The 24,515-nt window shown below is 38.1% G+C and overlaps 1 protein-coding gene across 2 annotated transcripts in view; it reads right to left on the reverse strand.

Annotated features, from left to right (window-relative positions):
* Nucleotides 1-24,096, reverse strand: part of SHLD1 (shieldin complex subunit 1) — a 46,768-nt gene extending 22,672 nt beyond the window's left edge. For both annotated transcript variants that reach the window (XM_072409656.1, XM_072409655.1), the window contains exons 1-2: nt 23,963-24,096; nt 20,172-20,347 (exon numbers count right to left, since the gene is read on the reverse strand). In XM_072409656.1, the coding sequence (XP_072265757.1) occupies nt 20,172-20,343 (172 nt within the window). In that variant the 5' untranslated portion in view covers nt 20,344-20,347; nt 23,963-24,096. The remainder of the gene's footprint in view (nt 1-20,171; nt 20,348-23,962) is intronic.
* Between the last annotated feature and the right edge of the window lie 419 nt (nt 24,097-24,515).

A 24,515-nucleotide genomic window follows, 5' to 3' on the forward strand; every position in this document is an offset into this window, starting at 1 on the left:
CAGACACGTTTGTTCTTTGACATCAATTGGCATGGCTCAGCTAAACTCTCCCTGGATCTCTAACAGTGTCATGAATGGTTGTCAGGCAAACAATGATAAATTGATGAAAAGGAGATAAGGTCACTTCTCTAAGAGATAGCTGTCAGAATCTAAATTCCAAGAGATGGCAAAACAGGAGGCAAATAAATCCTTCAAGTCACATCAGAGCTAAAATTATATTGTAACTCCAATATGTGAGGCAAATATTAAAGTTTTTTTTGCCTACAGACTGTGATATATTGCTGTCCTACATTGGCCAAAACTTACTGCCTCAGCATAAATAAACCTCAATGTATAATCTTCAAAGAAAATGTATTTCTCATTATGAACTATTTATATATCATAATAAGGGACCTTCTATCCTTTATCATCAGATTTTCCTGGCAAGCGGTTTTTTTTTTCTTGACAACTCTTTTACGCATCTGTCACATCGGGTGCTATTCCAGGAATCAGAAATTGGCTTCCTTATAGTTTCTATCACCTCTCTCACTTTGCAACAGGAGGGCTATGAAGGAGGTCACCCATCCAAACACTAATCATCATCATTTTACCACCAATAAAACGAACCATATGGGTGGCTGCTGTAACGCATGGTTATTGGTTGTAATGCAAAATTTTGGACTTGGTTTCTCGATTTTTGTAAATATGTTTAAAAAACTGCTGCCAAATGTTGGTGTACCCCTTTACAGGATGCCACTGTTTTGTACCAACTCAGAAGGTCTGATCACAGGACTACATGTGGGGAAAGGGGGGAGTTAGGGCTGACAGAGGACTTGCCTTAAATTAAATGTTACATTTATTTGCATTGAATTGTGCAATTACTAGTGCGGTAAAGTTCTTATGGCAAGTCTAGTGTGCAATATATATGGAATGGAAAGGTCAGCCATATTGGAATTTAGAGTAAACACACCATCAAACTAAATTAGCTGACATCTTCCTATAACTCTTAAAGACCATTCTTTAAGAGTTTTTCTTGCTTAGTTAGGAGAACCTTTTAACATACATAAAGATTAGGATAATCAGATATCAGAAACAGATAAAAAAGAATTACATTCAGGCTTTGGAACATAAAAGGATTATTCTGCAGCAGTGATTCTCAACCAGGATGATTGAGCTATTTGTACCTGTCAGGTTAGTTTAATTGACACCAATGATCTTTTTGGCTATCTGTAATGGTGACATTCTTCTCATTGCCCAGCAATGTAAGAGGCATTCTTCCCACTTACCACCATGCTAATGTTCTGTGATTTGTGGATATAGTATTTAAAGAAGAGATTCCCTGACCTGAAAGTTATTTCAAGGGATGGCCCATGATAGAGAAAGGCTGCTCTGCAACATTTAAATAAATAAATAAATAAATATATATATATATATATATATATATATACACATACACACACATATATATATACACACACATATACATACACACTTACACACACATACACACTAGCTGATTACCCATTGTTGCCTGGGTGTTTATTTATTGCAATGTTATATTATACAGGAAAAGGGATCAAATAAAGCTATAGTGTTAAATAACAGATATTTTTACAGGTTTTAAAAGTATAGGTATAATATACAAATAAATTAAATTAACCTACATTAATGGCATATTTGCCAATGCTGTTTTAAATGTTTTAATAAGAACATTGTGCTCATGAAACATCCTTTGTAACTTTAGGACAATCTGACATTTTGTTCCTGAGATGTAGGTGCACCTCTGGTCAGTTTCTATTAGTTTGTTCTCAATAAAATATAGTTGTAGAAATTTTGGTGGTTTTAGATGTAGTAGTCCTATCTCTGTTAACCTGTAGTCGAGTCTCACGCTGTTGTACGGTCTCTGAAGCTCTAGATGTAGTAGCACTTTCTCTCATTTCCTGTAGTCAAGTCTCACGCTGTTGTACTGTCTCTGAAGCTCTAGATGTAGTGGCTCTATCTCTGTTATCCTGTAGTCGGGCCTCATGCTGTTGTACTGTCTCTGAAGCTCTAAATGTAGTAGCATTCCTGTCCTTGGGATTTTCTTGTCTACAGTGTTGTTTCATTTTGCTTGCTTTTTGATTGCACTTGGCCAATTGCCTTATGTTTTCTCGAAGGCATTATTACAGGCCAAAAATTTGTAAAAGAGTCTAATACATCCAAATATAGCTCTGACATAAAGCACAGCACTGTACAGAGATGACTGGTGCACTCACATGAGTCTCGGTCATACGTATGGCAAGTTTGGTTGAAATGTTTCAATGCATTTGAGTGATTTTGGAACATACACACACACACACATACATACATATCTGATTTTATATATATAAAATCATACATATACACACACACACACACAATGTAAAAAATTTGGGATTAGTGCCTGGGATATAGGAGAAAATCATTGCATCTTGTTTCCTATCTTGTCGTCATCTGATCAGCTCTTGTACAAGCAGTTGAGCATGATCCTTTATTCTATTTTTGGGTGACAGATTGTAGCAAAGACTGTGTCGTTCATAATAAATGTGTCAGGAGTTTGTGTATCTATTAGGCACAGAAACATTTAAAAAAAATCAGCTCTTAATATGGCTTTACACAGTGTTAGACAGACAGTGTATTGCTGATCATATATGTAAAGTTTATCTTTAGCATACCAATCTCAAGCAATTCAAATTGAGTTTGTGATGGCAAAAAAGCACCAGTAAGACATGCGTAAAAACAGCTTGGCAAAATGGCTGGTATCCAGAGATATAAACAGCTAAAGTTACAAGCAAATCTCAACCTCTTCTGTTAAAGACTAACTCCAGGATAAAGAAAACAAAAGCAACCCCATCACCATTACCACCACAGGTCCAGTACATGCTGTAATTTTGGTTTGTGCAGGATACTGGGGTGATGGCTCTTTAGGTGACAGGCGAAATGATCGTCCAGGTGAAATGATCCTGGGCTTCCATAAATCTGAAGACAAGAAGTACTTTGTGGCAGAGATGAGTACTTAATGGGACCAAAGAGGAGGTGAATATTGCAGCCAGAGACGCATTTCTGTAAGGGCAGTTAAGGGTCTGAATTCTTTTAAAGAAAAATGCCTGGAGTTGGTCTAAAAATTCACTCTTGGCACCTACACATTTGTATCACCTTAGTGTTTCGAGTTTTATGGTGTTTCTTGAGTTGTAGTAATCTGGTTGCTGTATTTGGAAATACCTAATTTAGGCTAGGCACACACATAAGATAATGATCACCAAAAGCAAATGATCATGCTCGTCTAGGGTGAAAATATGACAGTACATGAGTACAGTGGTAACAACAGTCATGGCAGAAAGATTAACGATTAATCAGGGATAACAGCATAGGAAAGCACAATGGGTTGCCGCTCACTTGTTTTTCTGACTCCATTGAACAGAAGGGCAGTGTGTACAGTGCTCGTTTGTCGCTCTGTAAAAGATATATATATATATATATATATATATATATATATATATATATACACACACACACACAGTATCTGCAGGCTTCACCCTTTCTCTCTGCAGTGTACATACACAAACTTATTAAAGAACTAACGGAAATCAGGCAGTCCTACTCACAGGTTGTGTGACGACATCACTAAATCTGGCTGGAAAGATCATAGGAAACGTATATAAAAACCTCACATCAAGGAAAACAGAGTGGGTTTTCTGATTTCATCATTATTCTACATTAGCAGCCCACTAAATGACATTATGAGTTGCCTGGAGATGCACTTTAATTGGAATACCTCTGGCTACATGTTACAATTAAAGAGCATTTCCAGGCTTCCAGGAAGATTAATAGGGCATCAAAAAGAGAAATAAAGATGTTCAAAGGGAAGAACCCAAACTAGCTAGAAGTTGCACATTGCTCTCTGCCTTACTAAATAATGTTAGTAGGAAAGACAGCAATGTGTTTTACTACTCCTATCAAATATTATTTTTACAACGCTATAATATTCAGGACTATGATGACAAATAAGTTTTTTCCACACATGGTAGGGTTACAGAAAAACATACATACACATGCGTGGGGAATACACACGAAGTACAGCAAAGCATTATTAAAAGAGTAACATCTTACAATGGCACTGGGTAATACTACTGCCTACGTAGAATTAAAATAGATACTACACAAAAGCAAGTATACCTTGATAAGATGTTCTGCTGTGACTAAGAAGTGAAAAAGATACCTTACCCGGAAATTACATTTTTCCTATCATGCTGTTGCCAAGCTTATCAGACAAAAAAACAGAGAGAAAGTCTAAAAAGAAGGGAGGGATTTAACAGCAGGGAAATATCTACACACAGAAACAATTTAAGGGAGACATGCTTGGTATCCTTAAAGTAGAAGTAAACCCAAAACAAACAAAAAAAAAAAATCACACGTACCTTCAATCCTGCAGATCAGCCTGTCTGTCGGGAGGTTTCTTCCATCGGGTCCCGCGTCGTCCCGGTATCTGTCGTCTGCCTGGCGCAGAGGGAGCACGAGGCCCCACCATCTTCTCTTCTTCCTACGTCACCCGATCTTGCACTGTGCATGTGTGAGATCTGCAATTTTCTCCCTATTGATGAAAGGGCTCCTTCTGTGTATACCCAAGATGTTCGGGCATGCACAGAAAGCAGCCAAGAGATACCTACATCAAAAAAAAGGTTGGTGCACTTAAAAAAAACACTAACACAACATTTTTATGTAAAGTAAAAGATTTTGAGTTTAGGTTTGCTTTAGGTTTTAATTGAAAAAGTAACACTCTCACTGGGATGCCTTAAAAATGTTTCCTACAACAAAATAGCAAAATTTTTACTTTACTTACTTTAATTACTTACCTACTTTTTATTTATAGAAAAAAGTTTGGTAAAAACATCATAGCTTTAGCTTAAACAATGAAAAATATATAACAAAGTTGCATAACTTATGTTAAGTATAGTTGATAACCTTAACAACAGAGAAGGCTACGTACACATGTCAGATGATTCTCATCCGATTATCGCCTCAGGGCTAGTATTGGACGAGAATCTGATGTGTGTACAGCAGCCGTCCAACGTCGTTCATGGAACTGTCCAGGCAGATCCACAAACAACGAAAGATTGTAATACAAGTTAAGGGGATAGAGCGCAGCGTGGTCCAGCTCGGTCACACTGTATATATAGTGCTCATTCATGCATTTTTCAGTCTTTTGTCGTTGGAAAAGATTGTGAAAGATCTTTTCAAACAACAAAAATCTAATGTGTGTAAGTCAATAATATATTTGTATCAAATGATAACAAATTCTCTGGCAGGAGTTGGCAAGATAATTTGTAATGCGTTTTGCGGTAGCCCTGCTTCATCAGAGAACAGCACCCCTCAATCAATATATATAATTTAACCACAAAAGTAGAGGCTTTCCAATGTACTATTACCATGTGCCAATATTACATTCTACGTGAGACAGAACAAATCAGTTTCCTAAGTAAGCGGACACAGGGCAAAGTGTCCCTGCACAGGTCCCCTGTCCTGTGCTTCAGATGGAACAAGACAAGTCTACAAATCAGGCTGAAGTGACCATAAGAAAAGCCAGAAACAAGTGATTTCCCAAGCTACCTCAACAGGGATCCAGAAGGGAATAAATATTTGAAAAAAGATCTTTTCCAAAACTCCAATGAGAATTGCATTTACACCTAGATATGCAGGTACAATGTTTTTTGCATTTACTCTGTTTCAAGCTAACCAAGCAGATTTTGCATTCCTTTGTACCTATCAGTCGGGATACTGGCAATGTGGCAGCTAATTATCACACTCTTCCAGCCTGTGCCTAGAATTGTGTTCTTCAATCTTGTTTAATTCCATAGAAAAACAATCCAAAGAATGAGCTTGAACTCCCAGAGTCATCACTGGGTTATTACTCTACAGAAGCCTTTGTTTTTATGCTCTACACAGATGATGGCCAAAAAGCAGTTTGGAATAAATTTCTATATATTAGGCTATATCTACACTATAAACCAGCTGCTCTGGAGGTACAGTTAGCCAAAAGCATAAGGAAATGATCTGCATTGTTATACCGACTATCCTGAAATAAGAACAATTGCGTTATTTCTGGGATGGGAGTCAGACATATAATTGTGTTTTACCCTAATTAAATGGAGAGCATTTTGATTTTTTTGTCCCATTTCTCTGTAGGCAGGTCAGGAAGATTTTTTTTAAGGGGCTGTGCTCCTTCAACTTAGTTTAATTAGCCCAGTAATGTATAAGATTGGGGGCTGAGGAAAGCTAATAAAATAAATGCAATGGCACTAATGCCTATTTACATTTAAAAATAGGACTGGATTCATAAATGAAAATTTGCTATGTTGTAGGGAACATTTCGAAATGGTAATTGTTCCTAGGCAGTATCCTCAAAAACTTACTCCTTGTTGTTATTATTATTATTATAATTAATAAACAGGACACAGTCACAGACACTGTCACACAGGAGATGAAGAGGACACTGACCCAGAAAAAAACAATTCCTTCAGAAAAATTACAGAGCCTGTCTCAATAAATAAGAGCGCCTAGGCACAAATCTATTTACTACCTCATAGTTGTATATCTGTGGTGTGAGATCTAAGGCTAGGTACACACGTACAATGGTTCTTGTTCGATAATAGGCTCAGAACTGATATCGGACGAGAATCTTGGGTGTGTACAGGGCTTGTCGTCCATCAAACGACAATCTTGGCGGATCCACAGACGATGGACGACAAACGATCGTAATGCAAGTGAAGGGGAGAGAGCACAGCTGGGTGTCGCTCTGCCGTCCTCCTCCTCCGCTCTCCAAGGAGCAGAATGGTGCTGTATGTACAGCACTCGTCCATACATCGTGCAGTCGGTTGACGTTAGAAAGGGTTGTGAAAGATCCCTTCCAATGACAATTATTGCACGTGTGTACATAGCCTTTGGCTTTGTGCCCTTTTACTGCTCCTACGAGGAGATAAGAAGTGAGATTTATTGATGTTACTACTGTACTACTCACTGTTCTACTTGCTGGTGGTTTTGACAGGAGGATGCAAAATCTACCAAGATAGCCACCTACACACAGAGGCAGGTGAATAACATAGTAAGTCAGAAAAAGAAGAAAGCTACTAGAGAAACCACAGGCAAAACTGGTGACTAATTCTTTTCCCTCTAACTGTTTTTACGAGCATAACTTCTTCTATCCCTTTTACATAATAGAAAACATGTTTTTTTCAATTGTTTATTAACTTTTTTTGGGGGGGTCCCCTTCCATCCTGAAGACTGGTAAGGGTAAACCAGCAGTCTCCTGGAATGCTGGAGTCACATATCCAAGGGGGTTGTGGGCTACTCCTTCTGCACATCTATCTTAGTTCTCCTGACTGCTGCAAATGACATTGTTGGACAGAATAAACCATGTTTTATACTGCAATGCAAAGCAAAGCACGGAGTAGCCTGACAGATGAGCATCTCCTAACAGCAGCATTGGATGGAACAGTGAGTGCCAGAGAGAAGAGGGAAGCAGAGACAGCATGAATTTCATGGGCTCAGTTTGTGGACAGATCGGGACTTTTCACAAGTAAAGGTAAGTGATTAACTAAAAGTTCAGCTTTAGGGGCAGCAATTTGTCTTACCCTTTCACCATACAAAGTAGTTTAATTTGAACCAAGGCAAGCATGCAAACCATAAAAAGCAAGTAGTGACCAAACATAAGTTTGGAAAGCTTAAGCCACACGTGGTTTTCCCAGCTCAGGACAGAATGAGTCATGTGCTGGACACCAGAAGTGTAGATTTTTTGTAGATTAATATATTACCACCCAATTGGACTGATTGTAATCAGAGGTAAAAAAGTGTTACAAAAAACTTAGTAAGACCTTTTTGCCAAACACCTTAATAACTATAAATAAAATAATTTTTATTACCAACCCACAGTAAAAAATAAATAAATAATAGGTTACACAAAGCAACTAAACTGTTATATTAAAAATCTTGAAGTATAATATTCGATGATATGCACAGTTCAATCACAGGTAACACTGTCTTTTAATCTCTTTCCTATATTTTTTTAAATTGCTTTTACACCTATCTTCCTCATCTTTAATATTTAGCACAAAACTTCTAAAAGGAAATTAAAGCTCGCCTGTGACTGCAGGGAGATCCAATGACATATGCTAGAACCAGGAACAGCAGGATATTGATATTTGAAAAGGTAATTAGATTCAACGTTTCCCCCTGGTTGAACAGGCTATGTCTGAAGACCTAGACCTGACAGCAAATGTGCGCAGATGGTCTTTTTAAAACGTGGAAAGATAAAAATCTGGAGTTCTGTCTCTGTGCCCTGTTGCTGCTGGTACATCTGCTGCAAGGTAATTGTCTTGTGCTCCTATCCCACCTTTTTCTGCAAAGCTTCAATGTTTTCACTCCTCTATAATTGTACAAGTTGGGGATTAAATGCTGACTGTAATGTGATTTACTGTGATGTTGATTGTAGCCAAAACTCCTTTTAAACAGCTTGTCCTTGTAATAAAATGTATCACGTTACTTTCTCAACCAGAACCGGGAGGGTTACCGCAGTGTTAATGATAGCAGGATTTATAAAAGAAATGGATTCCAACCAGTATGGTAAATTAAATTTGTGGTTTAAAAGGGTATTTTAGATTTCATTGGACTTCTAAAAAAATACTACAACTTCCCATAGAGCTATTCTCCCATTAATAAGGATCAAGGTACCCAGAAGGAACCCATCAACTCCATACCATTTTCCTTTTTTTAATCCATCTGTGTACGTTTTGAGATTTCAATTCAGGCCTTGATTGTATCTGCACAATGGGAACACAGACACAATTTTATAGAGTGTTGGAATATTTAAAATTTTGGCAGCATTTTTACCTAGTTCCTGTCTACCAGCCTATAGGCTACACAGGGTGGAGGGAGCAAAAATCAAAAACAGGCAAAACTCTAAAAACATAAGATTAAAAGAATAAACTGTCTCAAAGCTTCCTTTACTAGAAGTGTAGCACAAACTGTTTTTGTTTGTTTTTTGGCATCTTCGCCAAGCCTAAGTCTAGGCATATGCACACAATGGGCCTGATTTATCAAAGCTCTCTAAGACTGGAGAAGATAGACTATCATGGGAAAACCTGGGTGATCAAGCAAACCTACCAGCATTAAAAGCAAATTACTTTTTAAAAAACCATTCCAGGTTTGCTGGATCATCCAGGTTCTCCATGATGGTCTATATTCCCCAGGCTTGGAGAGCTTTAATAAAGTCAGTCAGGAAAGTCAGTATTTGCACTGGGAAGCCCTCTGTACATTGTACTGACAATGTATACGGACTTTATAAGTACATAAATATATGAATCTGTCCTATCACGGCTAGAACCATGACAACATAACCTTTGCAATAAAAGGATTTCTGATTCTAAAAACACGGCCAGTGGAATCCACCAGCCAAGTGTAATTACCCTTCATTTTTCTCTGTGACATTGAGGCAGGTACATTAATCTATCAAAGGACCTACCGTCTTAAGCAGTAAACCGGGGCTAGGAGTAATTTGGAAAAACAGGGGAATGATTCTTTGATGCCTGTTGACTGTGCGCACACTGGGAACACCAGTGTCCCACCGCTGGGCAGAAAAATACAGCAGATATGTAAATTCACACAACATCAAACACTTGTTAGGATGGTTGCGTTCCCAGAGCACAGAGATAAAGTGCCGTCATTACAGCTTTCATCTAGACTGCCTTTACTATCATCTCGATTATGATCTAACTTCTCATGGCAAAAATCTATTTGTTTTACTACTCTAGTCAGCTCATATTGCTGTCTGACTTTATCAAACAAAGGTTTATTGAAGTTGTTTAGTACTGTGTGTGATTTAGTATTGGGTGTGCAGTATAGGTTTTAACATTAGGGGGTATTTAAAAGGAAAGTTTAACTTCAGAATTCCCCCAACTACATCTGGCCTTCATTCCCCTTAAATAACCTGGCTTTTTTGTTTTTGGAATTGCATATATTGCATACTCCATATAACTTTAGTTTAGTTACGTGATATTACAAGTCCTCATTTTCCTTCCTTGGTGGCAGGTGGGTCCTGAATGAGATGTACGCAACTCAGTAGTTCTGTTGGGCCACACAGCATGGAGTTATGTAATAAAGGACTAGTCTCTGCACCATTCTCTTGTAGGCAGAGGGTTAAAGGACGCTGGATGTCACCCAAAATGGAATAGAAGCACCACCTAGCGGCACGCAAGACTATCTGCAGAAGACGGTGATGGAAATAAGGTAAGTACTGCAGCCAGAGCAGGTACATGTTTTATATTTCTGAAGCATGCTGAAAGTAGGGATCATCTACAGTCTTTAAAATAATGTGACATTTTATTTCTGTTTATTTCCCTGTGACCAGGCCTCTTCCGTGATCAATCCTCCAGAGGGAAACATACCTGAAACAAGGCTTGGGAAAAATGAAAACATTGCATAAAGAGGACCTATACTGAGAGGTTAGGTAAGCTATCGATACTGAACTCATTCTTAAAGTGGAACTAAGTCCAGTTCCTAGTTCCATTGCTAGTTCCATTGCTAGTTCCATTGCTGGCTTTGCCATTTTCTTACTTCTTCTCTTGCTTGTTGTTATCTTCGCTTAGCTTGATGTAACTTCCATGATGGCATGCAGGAGTTCATTCAGTCTTGGCAACAGCAAGAGAAGCCAGGATGCACCGGGTATCCTGCCAGCCAAAGTTAGGTTGCACATGCACAACTTAATGATTTTGACAGATGAAGTGAGCAATCAGGCAGGTAAGAATGCTTACTGCAGAAGAGATACTGCCTGTCACTTTCTGTAATAAAGCCCTGCCTGATCGCAACTTGTTAAAGTGGAACTTTGGTTTTACTTTAAGAATGCCAATTGCCTGGATAGAAAACTGATCTTTAGATTTCAGTGGTTTCAGTCACACCTGAAACAAATGTGTATCAAAAAGCTGAGCACCTGAGCTGAATCCTCATTCTGGGTCAGTGATTCCGATGGGTTTAAGAACAGAGGATCAGAACACCAACTAGACAAGCTGTATTTTTTAGAACCAGGTCAGAAATTGAAGCTTTGATAATTCCTGAAAATAGTTGCCCTGTAAAAGACACAGGTAGGGTACTGGGGAAATCCTAAAAACAATAACCACGGGTGACAGTGAAAGGTGTTATAGTTCACATGGTAAAAAGGTATACCGCAGCAAAGGCAGAATTTATCATAGTCGGGGACACAGTGGACTTTGCTCTGCTTCCCATATTTTAAAGTAAGTCCTCTAGATCTATTAACAGAGACAGATACAAAGTGTCTTTTTATTTGCTTACAGTATGCTGACCTAGACATTCTTCCAAATTAATCTTGCCATTTATCTCCAGGCCAAAGCTTTTATCTTAACCCAAATTTATATGCATAACTTAAGTATCATTACGCCAAGCAGCAGTTAATTAAACAAAAATCATTTATATGCATTTGTTGTCTGGAAACCTGGCCTGCGGTTCTCAGAAACTGCCGGCTCACAGCCTTTGGCTATACTTTATACAGCTTACCCCAATCTATAAATGAGGTTACCGGCAGGATGGGAAAACCTGCTTGTATCTGTAGAATAAGGAAAATACGGAGCAAATTATGTGTATTTTCTGCAGAGGTTTAAAGCATATGCAGACCAATCTTATCGGTCCTTGGCACAAAAGGAGCTTACAATCATTTGGTCTACTATGGTCCCTACCATATGAACAATCAGTAAAGCATCCTTCACTTTCGAATGGAAGTAAACACAAGTTCACTTGCAAACAGTTAAATACTCAAATTAAATACTTAAATGAGTATTTGTATTCATTCCATCAAGTTCTGAATTTATTACAACTCGATTATACAACAGAGCCCTATGGCAGAACAGCTTAATCTTTTCAGGAGGAGAAAGAGGGACACCACCAAAATATATAGGGTAATGACAAAAAAGGCAAAAATGCTGTTTTCACTACAAAAATAATAGGCTGGAAATGAAGAGCCTGTTAAAAGGACAAAATAAACCAACTTTTGCTGCAAAATGTATCTTTATTACAGGGATTTCCCCTGAAGCACATTTTTTCTGCCATAAGAGGTCCTCCATGTATTAGCCAGAATCATACAATTCGTTGTTCTGAGCCTTGGTCAACCTGGACCCATCTCAACTTCTGATTGAGCGGACTCTTTGTTCTTCTTGTCAATATGTAACGTGACTGGCTCTTTATGCTGCTTCCTCCTCTCACAATTCAGTCCTGTTATACAGACAGTAAGGCCAGGTAAACTCACATTTCCTTGCTCTGATGTATGTGGCGCCATCTTCACTTGATCCTCTTCTGAGTTTAAAATCTTCAGCCACCTTATTTAGGCAGGCTGGAATGATGAAACTCATGGGCATAGTAGTCCATTCATTTCCAGCATCCAGGGGCATGTGAGATGCCTGGCATCATACACTGAGCTGCGCATCCTACTTAGAGTACATAGAAAAAATATTGTGAACAGGCAGGTAAGATTATTCTATTTTAGGGACATCGCCTGTTCCTTCTGCGATAATGAACCTACCTACTCACATTTTTTCTCATATAAGTTTAGTTCTGCTAATGATGTATTAATGAATAGGGAGCTGCATTCATTTGTGTCTTTTCTGTCTAGAATCCAGCTTGAAAGGAATGGATGGGACATGGTGAAACATAACACTTTTTTTTGGAGTTTTTAAATACACATTTTTTATAACGTTTTATATATCAGACCAAAAAGAGGGACCATTGAAAAAAAAAAAAGACAGTACCTTCAAATGAGGAATAATTGGGGTTATGCAATGGCAGAGAAAATTGTAGCTATGGCTATAAAGATGTATTACAGAAAGTGTGTGAAGACTCTTAACATGTATTGTACGAACACCTATTGTATGCTGCTTCCCCACCTCTTGGATTGTAAGTTCCTGGTCAGGGTCCTCTCCTCCTCCTGTGCCACTGTCTGTCATTTACAGACCCTATTTAATGTACAGCGCTGCGTTATAAATACTGTTTATTATTAATAATAAAATGTATTTTTATTTTATTGCATTCTTTATTTTGTTCCACTTTACCATACTGTGCAACCCATAAGCCAGTAACAAGAAACAAAAGAAAAAAAGACACAAAAAAAAGACCAGACATAAAACTTGATAAGGAATTGATTGCTTTCGTGTTTTCAAAACAGAAGGTGCAAACTGGATGCTCACAGGATTTCTCTGTATATTATAGGGTGAGGGACAGGATGCAGAAACTGAGGTTTTACTTCAATCCCAATGTAAAGCTGGCCTCCCGTACACTCTTATTTCAGTGTAAGCAATCTGCTTATTTCTGTTACAGCTAAATAAACAAAGACAGACACAGCAATAAAACAAGCTGCAAATCTCTGCAGCCTTTGATCATCCATGGTTATAAAAAGGGAAACAAATTCTGTATAGAGAAAGCGGTGCATCATCAAAGCCTTCTGAATATGATGCTGGAACACACAGCCACAATCTTTCACATAATATACTGAAGATGGAGACTGGAATCTCAATTAAAGAATTTAAGACTGCAGGCAAAGCGAGAGTAGGTACAAGGAATAAAAATTAAATGGTCTTTCCTCACTTTCACTCTCATGTACAGATCTCATTCAGGCAACAAGTTAGTTTTGTGCACTGTCAGAATGGCTTAACGGAGTAAGACTTTTGGTGCAAGTCACAGTAAAGCATTTTACCTTATGCTGGCCACACATATCAATTAACATTAATGTAGTCTCCAGGGAAAACAAATCAAAGCACTCTATATCTAACACTATGACCGACTTTAATAGTTTTAATAGAAACAGTTGATGGTGTTGAAATAATAAACAGTTTTTATATAGCGCTAACATATTACGCAGCACTATACATTAAATAGGGGTTTGCCAATGACAAACAGATACAGTGACACAGGAGGAGGAGAGGACCCTGCCCCGAAGAGCTTACAATCTAAGAGATATGATGCTTTGATCCATACGATTACTTGTACTGCTTAAAGTTGGTTGAACATGTGTTGTTGAATTACCCCTAGAAATAAAGCTGACCTCCAGACATGAAAGCATTCTGGTGATCTTCCCATGAAGATCTTTGTTCAGGCACTTCCTCTAAAGGGGTGACCATTGTCTCTTTATTGTCCTACTGCATTGCTATCCTATAACATGCAAAGCTTGCCGTTCATCTACTAATTCAAGTAGTTATAAAGTAGTTGAGATCAGCAGCAGCAATGCAAAAATGAATTAAATAAAAATAAAAACAAAAAAACCCTATCATTGCTATAGTTTCTTTGCATTGCTCAAGCAAACTAAATGTCACCCAGCTTATACTTACTTCAATGTAGATATATTACACCATAACATATAGAGTGTACTGTCATACTTTTTACTTCTCTGAACGGGCCTGATTTATTAAAGCTCTCCAAGACTGGAGAGGATACACTTTCATAAGGGAAGCTAGCTGGGTGATGCAGCAAATCTGGAAAGGATTTTTTTAAATTGATAGCAAATGTTTTTAGTCCTGGACCAGATCCATTCCAGGTTTGCTGTGTTACCCAGCTTCACTGATAAACATGTATCTTCTCCAGCCTTGGAGAGCTTTATTAAATCAGGCCCAATGAGTCTGAAAATGCCAATGCCAATGCCAATGTGGTCTTGGACCAGTCCTTTGTTCTGAATGACACATCAAAGTCAGTATTCCTGCACAGAAGTCTTAGCTGGTCTATATTATACGAATGAACTGACACAGTTCTTGATCTCCACGGCTTTAGGAAGCCCCTCCCTAGAGAAATCAGACGACGATTAAAAAACTTTGACGATGTTTCTAGGTTGGCAAGGTCATTTAGCAAGGTTAGAGAATTAGCACAGGAGAATTCTTTTCTCTCACATTTATAATAATTATCCTCACCTTAACTATTCCAGTATCTACCTCATCTTTCTCTTTATGCTCTTTATAAGACTGGTACAGTAGGAGCAGCACATAAAACTTCTCTGAAGGCATAACCCCATCCACCTGCTCACTGAAGCATAGGAAAAATGGATTCATTAGTTTGGTTCTCCCACACACTGTGCTCAGGAACATACCATACCTGAAGACAGCTCTTTCTGTTTTAGATGAGCTTATCTGTGAAATGAAGCCAACTTAAATAGCATAAGCAAATGGCAGCAAAGTCATTAAACAAGACTGTGGAGCAAATTAAGACCCCCAAAGTCACTTGTGCAAAATTTCCTGGCAACAGTAACAATCTGGAGATTTTAGAAATATAGCTATGGAGCCAGTGGTAGTTCTACTTAGAAATGCCACAATTCAGCTTTAAAAGGAACCCAGTTGGATATGGATATATTGATATTCAACACCGCATTATTTATGTGTGTATACTCATTCATAGTTACATTGATACATAGTAAGTCAGGTTGAAAAAAGACATAAGCCCATCAAGTTCAACGAGTACAGAAATAAACATATCCAGATATAAAACCCTATGGACATAGCTGATTGAGAGAAAGGAAAAAAAAACCTTGGTACAATTTGCTTTAACAGGGGAAATAAAATACCTTCCTGATTCCATGAGGCAAACGGATGTTCCCTGGATCAACAGTCTCCACTATCTTTACTTTAAAGCCCTAATACCCATGTATTGTTAATTAGATTTTGCCAAATTTTTCATTGCTAATTCTGCAATGCCAATGGTTTCCACTTTGCAGATACACTTTTATGCCCTCCATTATTATAAAAAAGGAAAAAACTTCCTCCCCCCCAGGCCCATTGTCCTTCATCTGTGTCCCCCATGTTCCCTCTCCCAGACACTAATGCTCGCAGTGTGAGAGTTTCAGCAGCAGAGGTAGTGTTGTCAATTCGGAAAGCAGTGAGCACAGCTAGGTTTGCTGATAAGGTACACTGATGACTGCTGATGGCCACAAGGCATAAATACCTGTGTGTACAGGATGAAATCCCTTTAAATGCTACCCCTGATAACTGGCAACCACTGAAAGTTGAAAAATGCATTATATTCTTTTCTTCTGTTTTAAAAAACAGTAGCTAAGTACACAATTACCACTCAGATATTCAGTAAAGCAGTCAGCATCTATCTCTCTTGTCTTGAGTTAATGTCTAATTTGCTATACCATTGTTTAGCTTGTCACTCTGAAGATAGGTGAGTGATGCATTTGTTCGTTAAGTTGCTTCATCAATCTGTCCATCACAGTTTCAAATAAACTTCAATTACAAAACCAGTGTGTTAGTCTGGTGGAACTGTCACACGTTTCTGACACGTATCTTTTACCACTAGATCAGGGATTTCCACTCCTATGTCCCTTGTTAAACAATCCCCTTTCTATAATATAAAAAAAAGGGTTCCTCTATAGGTTTATTCATTAGGTTTCAGGCACTGAAATGTAGCTGTGACGTAGTCAAGACGGTTCTATGGCAGGAAAAATACCTTCAGCTGCAGGAAAGACAAAAGAAATGTTCTATTTAAAGTTCTATGGGCACCATGGTGGCTCATAGGGTAAGCACTCCAGCTTTTGCAGCACTAGGTCACAGGTTTAAATCTCGGCCAGGTCACTATCTGCATGGAGTGTGCAGGTTCTCACTGTGTTTGCATGGGTTTCCCTTAAGTACTCAGGTTACCTGCCACATTAAAAAACAAATGCAGTTAGGTTGACTGTCTTCCCCCCAAAATTGACGTTAGGCTGTATTAAAGACATATGACTATAGTAGCGGTATATTATTTTGTGGGTAGGTAGATTGTGAGCCCCTTTGTGGGACAGTTAGTGACATGGCTATGGACTTTGTAAAGCTCTGCATAATATGTTGGCGCCATATAAATACACTTTAAAGGAAACTTGATCAAAAGTCAAGGACCCAAGCAGCCTTCTCACCATCCTTTGAACATGTTTTTGATCTTGGTAAAGGGAACTATTTAGCCTAATAAAAATTGTCTAGTAGAGATTACAGGCACCCCAAACTTGGTTTTTGTGGTGACGAAGTAAACATAAAAGATAATTTATAATGTGTTGCATAGGGTGCAGTATGAACTCCAGATAAACCTAGAATTTCACCTTGCAGGGGGTTTTCCCACACTACAAGTGCGAATGCTCATTTGTCTTGGTGAATGAAATAGGAAAATACTTTAGGCGGATCTAAACTCAACAAGTGATCAGGGCTGAATGGAAGCGGAGCCTCCAGGCACACACACGTCACACAACCCAGGAAGCTCTTTTCCACTAAGAGGAAACAGATGTTGATCTCACGCATGTGCAGTGCGATTGTTTCCCCTTTTTTCCCTTATGTCCGGTTATGTCACCCAATCTCGAACCTGCACAGTGCTAGATCAGGTAATGTACAAAGAAGACAGGAAAAGAAGATGGGACGAAGAAGTATTCTAGGATGGCACGGGACTGCATTGAGGAAAGGTCCACTGCCATCGAGGGATCTGCAGGATTAAAAGTAAGTGTGATACAATGGTCAAATTTGAGATGGTTTGGGAGGCTTGGGACCACTATTATGCAGGCTTCCCATTTGACCTCCCCCCCCACTTTGTCTCTATTCTACTGAACAATGTTTTATACCAAGTAACTTATTAGATTCACCTGATACTCTAAGAAGCTTCAAGATATGCTCTGTTTGAAAATTTGTTGTTGTTATTTTTGGAACTAAACCATGTTCTGTTGCATTCCTATGGTGTTGCCTCCCCTTTGTGTTATTTCCCTTTTTTTCCTTTCTGTATCCTGTTGAAAATTCCTCAATAAAAATACAATTTCAAAAAAAAAAAAAAGGTAAATGTGATATTTTTTTTTACTTTACTTCTGCTTTAACTTACTTTACCTTTACTCTTTCTCTCTATTTCTTTCTTTATTGCACATGATCCCTTGCCGTCCTTATATACAATCCAAGGCCACTAGTTCTCCATTATGTACCATGATATCAGTGAGCTGCAACCAGTCGAGCAGCTAAGAGGAGTGGCTTTGGGAAACTGGTGGTTGTACTGAGAAGAGGAAACTTGTTTGAGTTAGTAATAAAGTATTTTTCTTATTTGTTACTCACTTAGAAAATCTGTATATAACTCTTACAGTGCAGAGAAGGTTATTGCAGGGTAAAATTTTATAGATATTGAGGCCAGTTTGAACATCAATACTAGTCCTAAAGTAGGACTAAACCCTACCATTAAAAAAAAATAAAAAAATATGCAGGTCCTTTATTGCAGAAGGGACCGGCTATGTACCTTTTACAATAAAATAATATTACCTGTCTAAATGCATTTTTTTTTAAATATACTTCCTGTCCCCATCCTGTTGTGGGTGCCACTGTCTTCACCCAGTTCTCTTCTGGGTTCCCAATTTTTTGCAAATCCTGATTGGTCAGGTTGAGATGATGCAACTTCTCATTTTCATAGCAGAACTATAATTCCTTTTTCTATTTAAAATTGTATTGGTTTGCCATAAAATATATTCAGCCCTGCAGCCTACACATCGTCATATTTGATACTATAGATCACCCTCAGCAGTGTCTGCTAATTTAAAATCCTTATTACACATGTATGATGCAGCTGTTTAGTTTCAACTTCATAATGAAGATAATCCTCAAGATGTATTGACTCCCCAGATTTAATATTGTAGCTGAACGATTCTCTCCTATCTGGAAATTCATTTCCGCTGCCGTTCCTTTAGATATTTTGCAAGTCCACAGAAAGCTCAAAGGATTCCTCATCTCGGCACAAGCAAGCGGCAGAAATGTATATTTAATGTTGCTGTTGGGTAAAAGTTTAGGATGTTTATCAGAGTTTCTCCCTGAAACTGCATGTAGTTTAAAGCACAATAGAGCAAAACTCTGTATTCATTATGTGAATTTTTAATAGCTAGGTGTTAGATTTTAGATGAACAGAGACATTGGAAATTAAAACAGACCTTTTTAGCAAGATCAATGCTGTTAGGTAAAGATGTGGCTTATTTATCAAAGATAAATGTACTTACAGACAGCGAAATACAGAAATACAAAATATATATGGGAGTTTATTTTGACTTAATTAACCTGTCAAATAATTTTATTAATGATCATCAAGTTCTGAGATTTACAGATATACCACACCAGACAGCCCTGTGTGGCAGGGGAGGGGACCTTAGTTTTCTACAGCAGCATTATGTTTACTTACAGGTCTCCATTCCTTCTCTACATTGGACAGTGAAAGGACAAGTAGCACATCTCTCTAAAAAGATCATCTCTGTTACTCTGCTATCTCCTTCTATAAACATGCATTGTAGCACACCTGTCTGGCTCCCTCTCTTTCTCTGAGCTATTCTGTATATGGCCTGCAAGAGGTTGACATTGTTTAATGATAAAGTGACATTACTAAGAAAAAGTATAGGAATTTGTACAGAATCCCACACACTTTTCACACAAGAGGTCAGTTTAACAGGTATGAGTGTACAGAGATAAATGGAGTAGGGTGTATAAATAAATATTCTAAGTCTATTGCACTGATTTATTAAAGGTCACCTAGGCTGGAGAGGATAAAGCTATACTGCTTGTAGTTAACCTTCATCAGGCCTACCCAGTTGAGGAAGCCTTTGGCAATTACCCAGGCAAAGAAAACATTGTGATAATTCAAGTTGTGGGTAACCTATATGACTAATAAATAGTGTATCAATCCACAAGGAAAACCATATACCTATTCAAAACTTTCCTGATTCCTAGTTAAAGCATACTTAAGAATTTTTACTTTACATAAAAGGGTAGACAACCCTTTTATGTAATGTAAAAAATCCGTGTTTGTGTTTTTTTTAAATGCAACACCCTAAAATAAAAAAAAGGGTGCAGCACTGCGTGATTGAAGGTAAGTGGATTTTATTTTGTTTTAGGCACTTTTGAGTTTACTTCCTCTTTAATTCCTCCGATGGGTCAACAGCTATAATAGTTGGAAATCAGCTAATTCACATTGTCTAGGGGGATCTCTGATGATGACCCAAACAAAAAAGGTTGAGGAAAGATGTAACTTTCTCCAGGAAACTTAATGCTGATTTTCTGATCACTTGATCTTTACATTTTAGGATTTTCTTGAGTATAATCTTTATTCAGCAACTGATCATAATTTAGAAGCTTGCTTTACTGAAATTCCAAATAAAAAATTAACCTTACCGGTGTTGTTTAGTGAAGATGATAATGAAGAGATTAAGGCACAGCTGGAATCGTCCTCCAATGTTCCTGGAGTAGGGTCTGGCTGAAGAAGACTGTCGGATATATTATATGTGCAGGAGAGGTCTAACACACTGCTACATTCAGAAGACTGGCTGGCTGCCGGGTGATTCATTCTCCTACCGCAACAAAGCATAAGATGTGAAATCTTAGGAAAGAAAAATGTCCAATTTACCTGCAAACATTCTCCAATCAAAACATGCAGCTTAGTGAGCTGCTGTAACAGAAAGTGGATATTTAACATTTAGTCAATTATATATAAATTCCAAGGCTGAAATCACAATTTATTATACAAACTGCACAATGTGTTGTCACACTTGGAGGGTATTTAAATAATCAGTTTCACCAGGTATAAGAAATTCAGTGCTGTTCCTAATTATGCTATGTCTAGAAAAGTGTGAAGTATCATATTGCAAAGCCTTTACATGGCCTTTAAACACTTATTTTATATGATTAATAAACAGTATAGAGCACCAACATAAAACTCAGTGCTGTACATTAAATAGGGGTTGAAAATGACAGACAGATACAGACAGTGACACATAAGGAGAGGACCCTAGCCAGAAGAGCTTACAATCTAAGAGGTAGAGGAAGAATCACACAATAGGAGGGGGATTAAATTAAAAATAAAGGAAAGAAAAGCAATGTGATAATTGTATTCTTTCCCTTAATTGAGCACCACCAGCCATTCACATTTTTTTATGGTGGCAGAAAGGTAAGCAGGAAAAGGGGTGAATGTGAGGATGAGTAAGGTGGGTCAGGGCCTTTAAATCTGTATTTTGCTCTGAATATGGACGCTGATAGGGTCTCTTTAAAATACACCCAGCATTAGATAAATATAGGGGGCTGTTATTCCTGATCTTTTCAAAAATCCTTTTTGCCTTGTTATGCATGGTTTCAATAGATCTGATTTACAGACCCAGGACAATGAAATACCAAAACAAACAAAAAGTCAGAGATTTCCTTATGTGCAAATTTATACCATGCCATGAAGAACAAAAAGGCAAATAGTATATTCAGCAAAATAGAACTGCATGGGTGGCCATAACAAAATATAAATTTATAAGTGTTAAGCATGAAACAGAAGATTTTTACTTTTACTTTCTCTCATTTCCTTCACAGGCCACTAGAGGGAGAACAATCATCTACAGATATAGGCAACCTGCACAAATACAGACATTACAGGTGGAATCAATTATTAAAGAGGACCTATCATCATATTTTTACATTATATATATTTTGTTTTTGTCTTCTTTTTAGTAAAGCCTGAATAGGAAACCCGCAGCCTCCTGGGGTACATATGCCACATATTCCAGGAGGCTGCAGGCTGCTCCCTCTGCCTTACTGAAATTCAAAAAAAAGTGACAATTTCATGCATGTTCAGTGAGATCGGAACATTTTTCGCCTCCCCTGTGCAGTGTGAGTTTGGGTAATGCAATAAATATAATTATATCCTTTAGTATTATTAACTTGCATTTTTACAGAGCTCAATGTGTGATGAATTTTAGATTCACTGCTTTGTAAATTGACCCTCAATTCTAAATGGTTCCCTTTCCAACTAAAGTAGAGACCTAATGATATTATTCAGAAGAAACAAGAACACATGAGAAGAGCATGCAGTAATATACAGTGGATTGATCTAAATATTTTAGATCAATCCACTGCATATTACTGTATGCTCTTCTCATGTGTTCTTGTTTCTTCTTATTGGGATTAATTGTTTTTTCAATAAATTTCAAGTTTGACTTGGTCTAAGTTTTGAATTTCAGCCCTCTGTGTATTTGAGTTTGACACCCTGGTCTAAAACATTGGTTGTCAGGATGCCTGGCAATCCTAGTTTTCCCGGCTCTTCCCGGGACTGAATTTACTCCTGCATTAAATTTATGTCTTCCCAGCCACTCAAGATGGCCAAAGATGGTATTTAGGAAGGGAAGAAGGAAAAAGATGGGGCCCGAAAGCACGGAGACCAGCAGTGGTCCGCGGCTCTGGCTGGTGCACCCCCCAGCGGGTTCACCCAATCTCAGACTTGCGCAGTGCCAGATTGGGTGATATACCCAGAAGAAAATGGAGGCACCCAGTACTTCCTCTGCACCAAAATGAAGAAAGACTCCAGGATGGCGCAGGACCCAATCCAAGACATCTCCATCAGGATGAGGTTTTCTTTCAGTTTATTTCCGCTTTAACATTTACTTTCACTTTATGATAGATGCAATAGACCCTTACACACCATTCACCAGCAAGGACTGAAGTACATGGACACTTCACTGACAAATTCTTTCGGCTGTAGTTATAAAACAGTGAATCTGACATTTCCTTAAATATTCCCTGGTGGGAATCAGTTTCTGCCACTGAAACACAAGGACCTGGGATATTCCCAACAGGGGATGTTTAACCTCCCTAACGGTCTAATTCAGTCCAAATTTCCACGCAAAAAGTGGTACAATTGTTTGCATGGAAATTTAACTTTAAATTTAGAATAATAAACTTTAAATACCAAAACACAAAAATCTGTTAAATAAAAAAAAATAAAGTACATTTTTAAACATGTAATGTAAGTGTATAGTAGCATATACAATATATATTACAATTATATATATATATATATATATATATTATATGAATATTTTCCTGTATTGGACTTAATACAGCTATTTTATATCCAAATAATAAATAATTTATAATCCAATACAAAATGATTTGAATTTCCCGCTGATCCTCCCACCCGCACCGACGCATGCACCGATGTCACCGGGAAATAGATCTCATCTCTGCACTTCGCGGCTGGGGATCGAGGAGGAAGGACGTGTCCCCAGGACCTGCAGGGACCCGCAGGGCGCAGGGAGACAGCGACAAAACACAGTAAGCGGGTTTTTTTTTTTTAGTTAAAAGTGACCTTGAGTGTGACTCTGGATTACCGCTTTTTGCATGTAAAATCCACCCCGAGTCACACTCGGGAATACCGCTAGGGGGGTTAAAGCATACCTAAACTCAACGTACCTAAACTCAAATGTTTACTTTACATAGAAGGGTAGACAACCCTTCTAAATAAAGTAAAAATGTTGTTTTTTTAAGTGCAACACCCTTTTTTAAAAAAAAGCATCGCCCAGGAGGCTCTAGCTGCTCTGTCTGGGCATGCTCAGAAGGGGCATTTTTCCGTCTAGGGAAAAAAGATGCCGAAATAAAGCATGCGCAGTGAGATCGGCTCTCTTTCTTTTTTTCTCCTTCACAGCGGCTATGTCACCTGATCTCACACCTGCGCAGTGCCAGATTGGGTGACGGAGAAGGAAGACAGAAGAATGAAGAGATAATTAAAGATGGCGCCGCTTCTTCTGGGTGACAGAGAAGGAAGACAGAAGAAGAAGGAAGAGATAATTAAAAATAGCGGTGCCTCTTCTGCGCCAGGACAAAGAGGAGTTCTAGGCCAACGTGGGACCAGATCGTGGGAAGGTCCAGCACCATTGAGGGACCTGCAGGATTAAAGGTGTCATTTATTTTATTTTTAGTTTAGTTCTGCTTTAAGAGAATGTCTGATTGCCTGTTTTTATAAATAGAGACCTTTAAGTCTGAGACCACTAAATGTTGTATGACTACACATGCTCCTATGTGGAAACACAAGCATGAGCAGACCCGCCCAGTAACTGTATACAATTCACAATGCTTAGCTAACAGCAACAGGAAATGGAAAAGAAACACATGTATCTGAGCTGCTGGAGGCACCAGTGTGTACCATTTACCTGCAAAGACTGCAGCTTCCTATCTGTCACTTCTCCCAGGATTCCGGAAGAAAGAAATTCAATGCAGCGAACAAAAAAAAACTCGAACAATAAAACTAAAACTGAATACTTCGTGACAGCTACTGAATATTGCCCTCATCAAAGATGGCTTCTGCTAGCAGCTACTTCCGGTTATTAGACCACTCAAAGATAGCTGTTAGTAGTTGTAGTACGGTGTCATGGTTGAAGCAAAATGTTGTAAAAGGCATAATATTATATAATATTACTTTGGCTTTGAATATAACAACACTAAAGTGAAGTGTTATATATAGCATTAAAGTGAAATTTTATATATATATATATATATATATATATATATATATAAATATGTTGGCACTAAATAAATCCCGTTTATTAATAATTAATATTAATAATATGCCAACATATTACGCAGCATAACATATTACGCAGCGCTGTACATTAAATAGGGGTTGCAAATGACAGACAGATACAGACAGCGACACAGGAGGAGATGACTCTGCATAACATATTACGTAGCGCTGTACATTAAATA

Source organism: Pyxicephalus adspersus, chromosome 4 (assembly GCF_032062135.1).
Source record: "Pyxicephalus adspersus chromosome 4, UCB_Pads_2.0, whole genome shotgun sequence".
NCBI classification, from domain to species: Eukaryota; Metazoa; Chordata; class Amphibia; order Anura; family Pyxicephalidae; genus Pyxicephalus; species Pyxicephalus adspersus.